At 52.0% G+C, this 13,326-nt stretch overlaps 1 protein-coding gene across 3 annotated transcripts in view; it reads right to left on the reverse strand.

Annotated features, from left to right (window-relative positions):
- Nucleotides 1–13,326, reverse strand: part of ME3 (malic enzyme 3) — a 218,055-nt gene that overhangs the window by 16,787 nt on the left and 187,942 nt on the right. For all 3 annotated transcript variants that reach the window (XM_055581563.1, XM_055581562.1, XM_055581564.1), the window contains one exon: nt 5,099–5,208. In XM_055581563.1, the coding sequence (XP_055437538.1) occupies nt 5,099–5,208 (110 nt within the window). The remainder of the gene's footprint in view (nt 1–5,098; nt 5,209–13,326) is intronic.

The following is a 13,326-nucleotide window of genomic DNA, read 5'->3' on the forward strand; positions in this document are numbered from 1 at the left end:
TCCTCCAAGGATATCCTCTGAAGAGGCCAGTGACCCTAATCACAGTCAAGAACTCAAGAGGGAAAACAGAAGTTCTCAAATCCTGTATTAGAAAGTTTGGCAAATAAAGTCATCTCCATCATTGACTTTCATTTAAGTTTCATTAAAGTTAATGAGGAGGAGGGTCTTGGGTTATGCATTAAGGATTTAAAAACAGAGAGGAAGGAAGCTGCTTAGCTTTCTGGAAGCAATCACCTAGAGAAGCCCGGGGGTCCAGGGTTATGTTAGAACATTGCTTGTGCCCACACACACCATGGGCAGCTGAAAGCATGTTTGTTTGTTCCTCGTTCATGATGAAAGAAAAACAAATTTTCCCTTTCAGAGAGAGCTTTCCATAATTGCACTTCCCGCAAACTGAGTACTGGAGGTTGTAGGTACAGGAAACAGCATAGAAGGACAAGCTGAAAATGTAGTTGCTATTGGGCTTTTAATAGTCACTTTTAAATTTTATTTATTTTTAATTTTTAATTAATTGTCACTTTTGACAAAGTTGAAGAAGTTTCTATCCTAAACCATGGGTTATCAGAGAAAAGGGGAAGAACTAGCTGTGTCTCAGGTGAGACGAGGCTGCCGTCCTGGGCAATGAGAACAGGGAGTTAGGCTTCGCCAGGGTGTGGCCAAGGGGCCTGGAGGCTTGGGGCCGGGGCACTGGGCGGCCTCTTGAATAAGGTTGGGCCCACTTTCACAAGTGGGCTGGTCACCCTCTGGTGGCTCAGATGGTAAAGAATCTGCCTGCAGTGTGAGAGAGCTGGCTTTGATCCCTGGGTTGGGAAGATCCCCTGGAGAAGGGAAAGGCTACCCACTCCAGTATTCTGACCTGGAGAATTCCATGGACAGAGGAGCCTGGTGGGCTACAGCCCATATGGTTGCAAAGAGTCGGACACGACTGAGTGACTTTCAGTAGGGGGAGGGGCAGCAGACCCCTGAAAGCTGGAAACAGACCCCCCCAGTGTCCTGGAAACAGGGCAGACCAGCTGGACAGATGTCAGAGCTGGGCTGTTTGTTCTTCCTGCTCTGCCCCTTTCCCATCGTCCCTGCACCAGGGTATTTTGCAATATCATGCCAAGTGGGTGACCGCTGCCCAATGTCACTCCTGGGCTCCTGGTGAAGGGTGGGGTCATCCTGGGGGCTGTGGAACAGGTTTGGCCCTGGGCAGGGTATCCTAGGCTGAGGTTTGAGTCTTAAGGACAAAGAGAAATTAGCCAAGAGCAGAAGAGAGTTCCACGCAGAGGGACCAGCACATTCAGAATCGCGGAGTTGGCAGAAAACTCATGGAACTGAGGAATTCAGCGGGCTGCAGAAATAGGGTGGATGTGGAGAGTGGAGAGAGGTGAGGTGGAACCCGCTTCCCTTCTCAGCTCCCCTGTCCTGTGCTCACACTGGTCCCCTACCCGCTCCCATCAAAGCCGCTCTGTTTCAACCCTCCTTCCCTCCCAGCCTTATGTGTTGGGAGCCTACGGTGCACCAGGCGTTTCAGTACTTGGTACCGGAACCATCTCCGGTTACATGCCCGTTCTGCCTCTACATCACTACAGCCCTTATGATAACCTGGGTGCCATAAACAGAGGAGTGGCGGTAACAGTGGATCGGCAGAGTGTCCAGCCAGCCAGGACTGATGCTCACCTTAGCAAAGCATCCTGGTCTTTCTGGCAGTACTGGCTGAGTGCCTTTCGTGGCTGTCAATACGATCATGTTCCTTTTACAGATAAGGAAAAGAAGACTGTGAGGAGTTAAGCCATTTGGCCAAAGTCCCAAAGCAGAACAGTTGGAGATTTCGACCTAGGCTTGTCTTGGAAATACAGCTCAGGGGTAGAGCATCTGACGGCAGACCCAGGCTTGTCTGAATCCAGCGTCTGATGGTTAAGCACCTGGGCTCACAGATGAAAACTTGAAAGCCTGAGGGCTGACGGTGGCCCGGCACACACTGCAGGCCCCCTGAGCGGCCTGCTGCTCTCAGGAATGAGGCAGGTCTTGAGGGCAGGGAAGGTCCAAGGAGGACTTGCAGGGCGGGGGAATGTTCTGGAGCTGACAAGCCAGCTGGCTTTCCTGGGTCCATGAGGGCAGCCAGCCATGGGGCCTGGGGCCCGGCGCTCACCAGGCCAGCAGCCTCCTGGAGCTGGCTTCTTGGGAAGGACACAGCTGGTGAGTACCCCGGGCGTGACCATTCCTATCACTGTTCTCCTTCCAGGTCTCCCTCCTCTGCTATGAGTAGGGATGCTTCTCTGTTCAGCTGAAACAACAAAAGTCACCTGAGCCTCTGCCTTTTCCAGAAATTCCTGACGAGGCTGCCAGCAAATGAGTCAGTGCCGGGACGGCCGTGCTCACTGAGAACCAGACTGGGTGGAGGAGGCCTTCCACCAGCCCGAGTGCCCTGCTCGCTGAGGACCAGCCTGGGTCGAGGAGGCCTTCCACCAGCCCATGTGCCCTGCTTGCTGAGAACCAGCCTGGGTGGAGAAGGCCTTCCACCAGCCCAAGTGGGAGCAGGCTGGAGCAGACATGCAGCCCTGGGGGCCCCTTGACCCTCCAGTTCTGGGGCCCCAGATGCCCCGCCGGGGGGTTGGCCACGTGGGCTTGGTGACTCCCAGGAGGGTGGAGCAGCGGACTGGCTGGGAGACGGCTTGAATCTTCCGCTCAGCGCCAAGCACAGCCCTGCCCTCCTGGAGGGTGGACCCTGTGGCCTTTACTCATATCTTTTCTTATTCCACGGAGAACGTGAGGCTGAGCTGCTGTTCCTTTTGTTGACTTAAAAAATATTCATGACTTAAAAGTTGGGAATTAGGTTTTATCTGGTGGGAATTTTTAGGACTTCATGCCTGGGAAGACAGCATCTCAACTAGCCCTGAAAGAACTGCTCTGAGGAGCTGGGAGTGAGGGGTTAGAGGGGGAGAGGAGCCAGGTTACCTAGAAATTTGCAACAAAGGGCAGGTAATCTGAACGTCAAAAGTACTTTTGTGAATTCAAGAAGACCAAGTATCTCAGGTTAAGGAATGTAGCACTTTTCTGTGTACGGAAAGATGCAAGAGTCTGGGCTCTCTGAAGCCATTCCTGTCACACGTATCTCAGCTGTGGGGCCAGGATCCTGCATTTTTCCACGTCCTGAGCTCCCTTGAGCTCACTGTAGGGGGTGGCTGCAGTCTGATGGCTGCTAGATCACAGGTATTCTTCTCCTTCCTGAGTGCCCTTGCTGCTGCTGCTAAGTCGCTTGAGTCGAGTCCGACTCCATGCAACGCTATGGACAGCAGCCCACCAGGCTCCTCTGTCCACAGGATTCTCTAGGCAAGAACACTGGAGTGGGTTGCCATTTCCTTCTGCCCGCTGAGTGGCCTTAGGGCTCACCAGTTCACACGGAGGACTGCCGCTGCATTCGCTGATGACTGCGATTGTTTACCGATAAGGCAGGAAACATCCCGCTTCTCGATGTCATTCCACTTCTCGATTTCACACGGGCAGCCTGGTCCCAGCCCCTGCCATTATGGGATTCCAGAAGATTCTGACCACGCATCCTGCTAGAGGCCTGTCCCCAGCGACCACATGGGGCATGGCTGTGGTGTCGGTTTACCACTGGGATTCCTCCCACACTCCCTCCCTGTCCCAACGCTCTCCAATTCTGCGCACGCAGGCACCCTTTCTATTTTTGAATTGATGCTTTTAAACTGTGGTGGTGGAGAAGACTTCTTGAGAGTCCCTTGGACAGCAAGATCCAACCACTCCATCCTAAAGGAGATCAGTCCTGAATATTCACTGAAAGGACTGATGCTGAAGCTGAAGCTCCAATACTTGGGCCACCTGATGTGAAGAACTGACTCACTGGAAAAGACCCCGATACTGGGAAAGCTTGAAGGTGGGAGGAGAAGGGATGACAGAGGATGAGATGGTTGGATGGCATCACCGACTCAATGGACACAAGTTTGAGTAAACTCTGGGAGTTGGTGATCGACAGGGAGGCCTGGCATGCTGCAGTCCATGGGGTCACAAAGAGTCAGACATGACTGAGCAACTGAACTGAACTGATATAGTTACAGGTTTCTTTTTACTTTTTATTTGCAAGGAAAGGGGAGCAGTTCTTCCATGTTTCCCCATTAGCCCCGGGACTCCTCACTAGTCTTCTAACCACCCGTACACAGCACATGCTTCCAGTCCTGGCCCCTCACTCACCAGCTGGTGACTGAGTGAGCCCGTCCCTTTCCCCAGGCCCCTTACTGAGAAATCCTGGATGAGGTGAGATAAGCCCAGAGGGACCACCCCTCCCACTCCAGTCACATGCTGGCAAAGCCATAGCAGGAAGCAAGTGCCTTCAGCTACTTCTAGCTCACTGAACAGGGAACCAAGTCGACTCTGAATGAGAAGATGCTCTTGGAGTGTTCCAGGGCTCGGTTATCACTGTGAGAGGCACTCATTCTAGCCAAGTTACATTGCTGGTGTATAGTCACTAAGTTGTGCCCGACTCTTTGCAACCCCATGGACTGTAGTCCACCAGGCTCCTCTGTCCTTGGGATTTTCCAGATAAGAATACTGGAGTGGGTTGCTATTTCCTCCTCCAGGAGATCTTCCTGACCCAGGGATCGAACTTGCGTCTCCTGCTAGGCAGGCGGATTCTTTACCACTGAGCCACAGGGGAAGCCCCCAGCCAAGTTAAGGGAAGGCTTTATCCTGCTTCCCTGACAGTGATACACCTTGTGTTCAGAAACTCCAAGAGTGAGTTGTGGCTGGGGAAGGCCATTTTTATGGTGGCTGATGCTTGGGTCTGATGAGTCCTAAATCATAGCATTGTTGAAAATATCATTCGTGTCCCTAATCACCTAATTCTTATTTTCCTCTGAAACAGTAATGTTGTATATTTTACAGATGAGGAAACTGAGGCTTAGCAAAGTTAGAGGATGTACCGAAGGTCACAGAGCTAAGAATTAGCCAAGTGGGACTCGATCTAGACATACTGCTCTGTCTTCAACAGCTGCTGGCGGTAAACTGGCTCTCAGGGGGCCCCGTCCCACCCTGGCACCCAGGTGAGCCTTGGGAGGCCTCAACCCGAGTGGCTTTGTCAGGCTGGGTGGAAACCTACCTTGGATGTCATCGTTGAACATGCAGTACTTGTTGCGGTATTTGTTGAGAAGGCGGAAGGCGTTGGCATTGGCAAAGTCCTCAAACTGGATGAGGCAGTTTATTCCAAACCTGTGGGGAGGGAGAGGAAAGGGCACGTGATTGCCTCCTCGAGCTGGTCCCTGGCAGGTGTCAGCCTGTCCTGGGGAGGGGGTGGTGCAGGCCAGGGGCTGAGGGCACGGCTCACTCTCGGGGTGCGTGCCACGTGGCGGGCTCCTGGACTTCTGGCTCTGCCCACCCCACTAGGGAGGAGGATGGGGAAGGCAGAGGGTATGTATGGGACCTGGAGGCCAGCCAAGCACATATCATCGTCTCTAATGTGGGCTGGTGGGCTTCCCTGGTAAAGAATCCGCCTGCCAATGCAGGAGACACGGGTTTGATCCCTGGGTCGGGAAGATCCCCTGGAGGAGGAAATGGCAACCTACTCCTGTATTCTTGCCTGGAGAATCCCATGGACAGAGGAGCCAGCCTGGCAGGCTACAGTCCACGGGACTGCAAAGAGTCAGACACGACTGAACGACTAAGCACGGTGCCTTATTTAAAATCTACACTAGAACTGCCTCCTAGATTTCAAGGTCAGAAAGAAGGTTGTGTTTCCTAAAAAATGACCGGCCTGGTGACCCATGCTTCCTGTTAGCGCTGCGTGTCAGGAAGCCAAGAGCTGACTTCTGCCCTTTCACAGCAGGTTCCTTCAGCCAAGGCTCCCTGCACGTGCCTTCTCCTGACTCCATTCTGGCTCTTGGATCCTGCTTTTTTGCATTGTATTGTGTCTTCTTGGAGTCTTTCTGGAAGCAAGTGTGATGTGAATTACTAAAAGTGACTTAAAAATAAAATAAAATTAAAAAAAAAAAAAAAAAAAAAATAAAATAAAAGTGACTTAATCCATGAGCCAAAAGAGATGTCATCTCATGGGTCAATTTGTGACTGACAGCATCTGCAGTCATGTTCACTGAGAAAAAATGCCCTGATTGATCTGTATTGGGGTGTCTAGGCATGAGGGCAGGAGAAATGCCTGCTAGTCCCAGTTGTGTGAACTGGAGGCCTGGGATCAGCTTGGGACCAGCTGTGGAAAGAAAGACGTCTGCCCTTGCGGCTGGGCACACATGGTGGGTGTCCTCTGCTGTCGAGGCGTGTGTCTGATGAGGCTGGGCGCTGTGCAGGGGGTGGAACACTGAAGTGGCCCAGAACACACAGTTTCCAACCTCAGAATTCTGTGCATGGCTTAGCCTTCTTTTTTGTTCCAGAAAATTTACCCACTTTATTAACACATTGCGATTGCTCTACATTTTATCATGCATGCTCAGTCGCTTCAGTGGGGTCCAACTCTTTGTGACCCCATGGACTGTAGCCCACCAGGCTCCTCTGTCCATGGGATTCTCCAGGCAAGAATACTGGAGTGGGTTGCCATTTCCTTCTCCAGGGGATCTTCCCAATCCAGGGATCAAACTTGTGTCTCTTTTTACATTGGTGGGCGACTTCTCCAGCACTAACACCACCTGGGAAGCCCACATTTTACCATCTTACGTAGAAAACACTGGAAATACAAGCTACTTTGTAAAACCAAAGACGAACATTGAATCCAAAGATAAGCTATGCTTTACACAATAGACCCTTATCTTGTGGCTAGTATTAAATCTTAAATACCTACTTCTTTTGTTAAAATGATTAATCTACATATTCCTAAATTACACCTGCATTACAAACACGGCTCAGTAATTTTCAGAAACTGTTTCTAGAGGCTTGTTCTAAAAGGAGGTGTGCAACCAGAAAAAGGAGAAAGCAAAAATAAGTACAGTAGAAATGCATGCTCCTACCACGGTCCTTCCAGAAGCTTAGTGAGTTAGGGCTGTTGATGGGGGATCTGGAGACAGGTTCATGTTACTGAGCCGAAATGGACAGGTTCATGTTACTGAGCCGAAATGGAGAGGTGGTCACTTGCCACAGTCCGTCAGGAGGGTCAGGAGGCTGGTGGGCTGCAACCGAGTGGTCTTATACCTGTCACTTCACTTCTGTGTTAGGCCTCAGTTTGCTGTCTGTCGACAGGCACCATAATACCTATCTGGCCAACTCTGGTGGGCTGTTGTGAGGGTTCAGAGCTGGGGGTGATTTGTTTATTCACTCATTTTTGGCTGTGGTGGGTCTTGGCTGCTGTTTTGGCGGTGTTGGGTCTAGTTGCGGTGGGCGGGGGCTTCTCTAGTTGTGGGGTTCAGGCTTCACACTGTGGGGGCCTCTCCTGTTGCAGAGCTCGGGGTCTGCAGCCCAGGCCCAGCGGCTGTGGCGCTCAGGCTCGGCTTCCGCGTGGCACATGGGATCTTCCCGGACCAGGGATCGCACCCATGTCTCCAGCACTGGGAGGCAGATTCTTTAACCACTGAGCCCCCAGGGGAGCCCTGGGGGCGATTTTTGTTTTTTTAATTTATTAAAATTTTTTTTGATCTTTGGCCACATTGTGCAACTGGCAGGATCTCAGTTTCCCAAGTGAGAATTGAAGTCCCTGTAGGCGATTTTTACATTGTAAGGTGCTAAACGTGTGTCACCCTGACCACAATTCTTATTTCCCGTCACAGAGCAAGTGCTGCTGGGGGCAGGGGTGGGGAGCTAGCCGTGTCTCCTGACTCACCATCCCTCTTCTCCTTGTACAATGAATATAAATGTTTTTTTTTTTTTTTAAAAGCCCTTCGCTGCATAATTATAATGCTATGCTCACCAAACCAAAATTTACTGTGAATTTTTGCTCAGGGTGTGAATTTCAAGTATTTGGATGGGGACTGGGGAACAGAATGTCTCTGGTGGCTGGTGACATTTTGATATATAGCGTCCTCACAAGACCGCCAGTGTTGCTCCCCCACTAGCCTGGAGCTAAAATGCCGAAAAGGTCAAACGGCGAAACACTGTGATACACGTTCTCCTTTCTCTCCCATCTCTCTTTCACACATACAAACACAATCTGACCTTTAAGCAACCCGCCTCTTAGGTTAAAAAAATCAGGCAAGGATTAGAAGTAAATGCCTGGGTTCAGTACCTTATTCCTCTTTCATGTCAGATTCAGTGTCACATAAAAGAACCTTCCCAGGCAGCAATCTGATGAGATATAGGGTAAAATCTCATTCATTCAGGTCACTTTAATTTAACTTGGAATTGGGCAAAAGGCTATGTGAATTGCCCATCCAGTAAACTAGTTTCAGAGTTCCTGGACCTCCTTGGATGTAAGGGCCTCCAGGGACCCTGTCCACCATGGATACCATCCCCATGGCTGCTCCCTGGACCTTTCGTCACCAGGAGCAACTTCCACACAGCCTGGATCAGCCTCTGACCACGGCCTTTCCTTCCACCTCTCTCTCTGCCACTGTGCCTGTTCTTCATCTCCAGTGAGACCTGTGGACCTGTTACCATTTTCCCCCAGTCCTTCAGTATTTGTGGCACATAGGCTTGGTCACTCCATGGTATGGGCGATCTTAGTTGCCTGACCAAGGATCGAACCTGCGTCCCCCACATTGCAAGGCGGATTCTTAACCACTGAAACACCAGGGGAGTCCCCTGCCAACTTGTTAAACTGATTAAAAGCCAATTAAGAACAAAAACACAGTTTCAAAGACTTGTTAAACTGATTAAAAGCCAATTAAGAACAAAAACACAGTTTCAAAGTGAAGATTTAAAAAGCTTCAGTGGCAAAAGCACTTCTCTCAATTCCTCCATGTAGATCCAAATACAGGTAATGAGTGGACCATCATACCAATTTCAATGTTAATGATAATATTCATTAAAATATTTCTACCAACAGCAGCAGTAACAAAAACAGCTAATGGTTACAGATGGAGCTGGGCATCTGGTTGAGTTCTTTAGAAGCATTATCTCAACTAATCTTGCCATGACCATATGTGGTAGGTGTCCTTTCAGAGAAGCAACTTTCAGCTACAGGATGGTCAGTTACTTGCCCCGGGGCTATTTATTCTCCTGCAATTGAAAAGTGGTGGAGCTGCAATCTGAACCTGGCTCTGTCTGACTCCAGAATTTAGATTTCACAGCAATATGATTTTTGTAAAAGATAAAGTAGATGTTAGATTTCTTTTGACACTAAACTGGGAAACAGGAAAATCGTGTTCTCTTTCTGACATAAACTCGGAGTTTTGGATGAGTCCCTTTCTCTCTGGGTCTCAGTTTCTGCTCTGAGAGCCTTAGGGGAAGAAGCAGGAGCTACTTAACATAGGGTTGGAATAGATACACCAGGGGCTTCACTCAGATAGATGGTTAAGTCCCAAGTGGGGTGGTCTGACCATTCCTGCTGAGGGTCACATGTGACAGGAACACCAGTGTTCCTGAGTCTTTTTTGAGCTGGCTCAGAGCAGACCATCCGAGTGAGCAGGCCTGAGGCAGCCACTGTCCAGGTCGTAGGGCAGGGTTAGGCCCCCGCTCAGACCCCCTGCTCAGGGCCCCGGGCAGTTTCCTGATTTTGGTGCCAGCAGCGTGTCACTGGCCTTCCACCCTGCCAGAAGCTGGCCCTCACCGGGGAGGTGGTGGTTTATCTGTCCACTTCTGCACTTGTGAACTCTTCACCCTGAAGCCCTGGCAGGGATTGAGGAACATCTAATGCTTCTGCGATGGATGAAATTCCTGCGATGGAGAAACAGGCGCATCCCCAAGCCACACACAGAGCTGCCCAGACTCCTCTACCCTGGGGACTTCGCTGGGAAATGGCCTTGGCGCTGCCAGGGAAGGCACGCTAAGGCCGGGGCTCATTTAAAGACACAAGGCTGATGGGTGGATGTTACAAGCATTTTTCCCTCCAGCCCTCAGGCAAGAGGAAGGCTAAAAATGGCAGCTTGTGCCTGGGAGCCCTAGGGAGCTGAATGCAACAGTGAGAGGGGACTACGCCAGGGCCCACCGAGCTGGGGACCTGCTATCTAGGCTACAGGGTCAGGAGATTCTCAGGTGGCTGCTCCTCCCCTGCAGCCAACCAACCAAAGTCAGCTGGAGAGATGTGGTGAGAGCCAAACATTCCAGGGGCTGCAGACCCGGTTTCTTTGCTCCATAGGTCAGGACCTGCCATTCTTTTAAACACCTGGGGCTGACCTCTTTCAGGCCTGAACAAACACAGGGGACCTGGGAAGAGCAGGTGGATTTGCTCAGCCTGCCCCCAAACAGAATGACTAAAATCGACCCCTCACATTTCCATGGGAGCCCATTCCATGCCCCTAACAAAACAAACACACATACACACACACAAGACTTCCCAGTGGAGTGCACTCGGAGGACATCAGTTACTCACCGGGGAAAGCTATTTCTTCTGTTTATTTTGTCCTTCCAGGAATTAGAGCTGACAGAATCACGAAAGCACTAGATTTTGGTTTCTATTTTACCCAGTCCATTAAATTCTAGTCCCTTGAGATGCTCTCAGAAAGAGGTTACAGGGCTCAATCCATCTGGGAAACTCTGAATGTTCATGTAACATGTACAATGTATTATATTAAAGGCTCTGAAAAGTCCTGCATTAAGAAACCTGTTTAACTCAGCATTTTCTAAACATATTTCACTAGAGACCTTACCCTTCTGGTGCAGCTTGACAGACATAGCTCTCTGCAGAAAGAACTCTGTACTGGGGTTGTGGTGTGTGTGTGGGGGTGAGTGGATTCAAGGCAAGTCCATCTCTCCCTGGGATTCCTGCAGTTGTTACTTCTGGCCAGGGTCCTATAATAATGTATCTCACCTCCAGCCTTATTCCCCTCCTGCCAATCCATCTACTCTATCTTTCTAAACACAAATTCTTGCACGCCATTTCTGTTCTGAAAATCCTTACAGGTCTCCCATTGCCTTTGTGTTCAGACTCCTGAGATGGCATTGACTTGGTCCCAACCTTAATGATCACCCCTGCTCATGTCTTCAGCACTGTGGACATATTTTGTGGCTTCCCAACCACTGTGGGCCCTTGCACTGTTTCATGTCTTTGCTCAGATACCTAGGAGACCTCCTTTTATCCTGGCCAACTCCTACTTAAACGGTGAGGCCCTTATGAAAGGTCATGTCTTCGAGAAAGCCTTCCCTGATCCAGCAATTTCCTTACCCGGGGCGGCAGAAACTCTTCTGTGTCTGGGCTGCCTTGCTACACTGGGCACATCTGTTAGCACACATCACATTGCATCACAATTATTTACAGAGATTTCTATTTTAATTATTAAAGGAATGTATTGGGCAGAGGTCCTCCTTGTGCCAGGAACTCTCCGGGGTATGATAGAAATACTCAGTTCAGCAGACATGTCTAAGGGTCCCACTGTGAACCAGGGACTGTCTTCGCTGCTAGATGACCAAGGCAAGTTTAAGAATTTCAAGTTTGACGGGGACACAAGAAAGTGAAGAAAGCAGTGCTGACGTCCTTTGACAAGGGCAATAATGAAGGTATGTGCTGGGTACGTGGGAAGTCTCAAAGGGAGCAGACAGCTGTGCTGGGCAGGCAGGAAGGGCTTCCGAGAGCAGGAAATCTGGAGGTGCGCCCCGGGGCAGGGCAGAGGTTCCCGGCAGACCCGGCAGGTGGGGTCGGGCGGGGAGGGCGAAGGGCGCCTCGGGCAGAGCGAACAGCACACGCGTGTGCAGTGGTGGGGGGCGTCCTGGAGCTGAAGGAACGTAACCAGAGTTGGAGCTCGGGAGGGGTGAGGACGGGGAGGCTTGGTGGGGGCGAGGCTGGGTGGACTCTTGGGGCCGCCCTTTACAGGCCTGTGGAAAGAGCCTGGACCGTCTGGGCGCAGTGAGGCCCACTGAGGGGCTGTAGGTGGGAGAAAGTGGCTGCTGTGTTAGGACATTCGAACGGGTGACGGATGAACAGCTGTGCGGCTCAGGGCACGGGGCTGGGCGGGGGTCTCGGGCAGAGCGTGTGTACTAAGCGGGGAGCGAGGCCGAGAACGGAGCCCCCGGCACAGCTGCAGCCGGGGAGCGGCGAGGAGCGGGGAGAGCGCCCCTGCACGGCAGGGTGAGCGGGGGCCGGCAAGGTAGAAGGCGGCCCGCAGAGCAGCTGCCCGAGGAGCCTCTACCGAAACAACGGCCGGGAAGTGTGGGTGCGGGTGAAGCTCGGATGACTCGTGCACTTAGCCAGAGCACGTTCAGCGGAGAGGTGGCGGGAGAGCCATTCTGCACGTTCAGGAAGAGGCTTGGCTTCAAAGGCAGGGAGACAGGCCGGTGGCGGGTGTGGGACGCAGGGACGGCCTCGGCTTTGATGGGAGGTCTGCGTATGGGACGGAGGGGCCAGCAAGGAGGGGATACGCGAGGGGCAGTGACGGGGGTCGAGGGTCTGAGGAGACGGGAGGAGGCAGGAGTCAGAGTACAGCTGAAGAGGGAAGAGGACACGGTTCCTCCTTCCGGGAGCCCACAGCCTCGCGGAGGGACAGAGACGAAGCTCTCACCCCGAAGCTCCACCACAGACCCGAAGAGGGGCTGACGCACCCTGCAGCGGGTGGTGGGGAGGGATTCAGCAGGAAGACGGAAACGAGTCTTCAGGTGAAGAAACTGGAAACCACAGATTGGAGAAAGGGGGACTAGGGCGTCGGAAAACGAAATCCCAGTGGAATGAGGCATGAATGATTACCTTCAAAGACACGAAGGACCATTCTGTGGACGGGGAATGAAGGTAGACCTATCTTTTGTGGCCTTAAGGGAAAAAACAGAGCCGACATGGGGGAGGTCAGAAATCCAGAGATTGCAGGGCCGTATAAGGCAGAGAGCTCAAACGCCAAGACGGAAGGAGGCTGTCCCTGGAAGCGATTCCAGGCTCCTCGGAGCTCCGCTTGGCGCTGAGGCTGTGGAAGGGGCTCCAGGCGCGATGGCAGGGGGGTGGGGGGTGTGTGCAGGCCCTTCCCTCCCTGGTCCCACCCCGGACGGTCCTCTGGCGTGCCCGGCTCTGGCAGCCAGACTGGCGGGCTCCTGCGGCCGCCGTGATAGCCTGATGGGGGAAAACTCCCACCGTGTAACAGCACAGTCACAGGAAGCAGCAACTTCTGAGCAAAAGTGCCAGAATAATGTGTCCGTTCCGTGGTCACTGATCTGACGGCAGTCCCAGGCCAGACAGAAAAAAACAAAAACCTCCAGGAACAGTGTGGACTTCCTCCTCAATTTCCCCGTGTGTCTGAGTTCCTGGGCAAACAGGCAAATGGCGCCAGAGAGCCCGGGGCTGGGCAGAGGATGGAGGCTGACCTGCCGACCTCTAGA

The sequence above is a fragment of the Bubalus kerabau genome, chromosome 5, assembly GCF_029407905.1.
Source record: "Bubalus kerabau isolate K-KA32 ecotype Philippines breed swamp buffalo chromosome 5, PCC_UOA_SB_1v2, whole genome shotgun sequence".
Taxonomy (NCBI): Eukaryota; Metazoa; Chordata; class Mammalia; order Artiodactyla; family Bovidae; genus Bubalus; species Bubalus kerabau.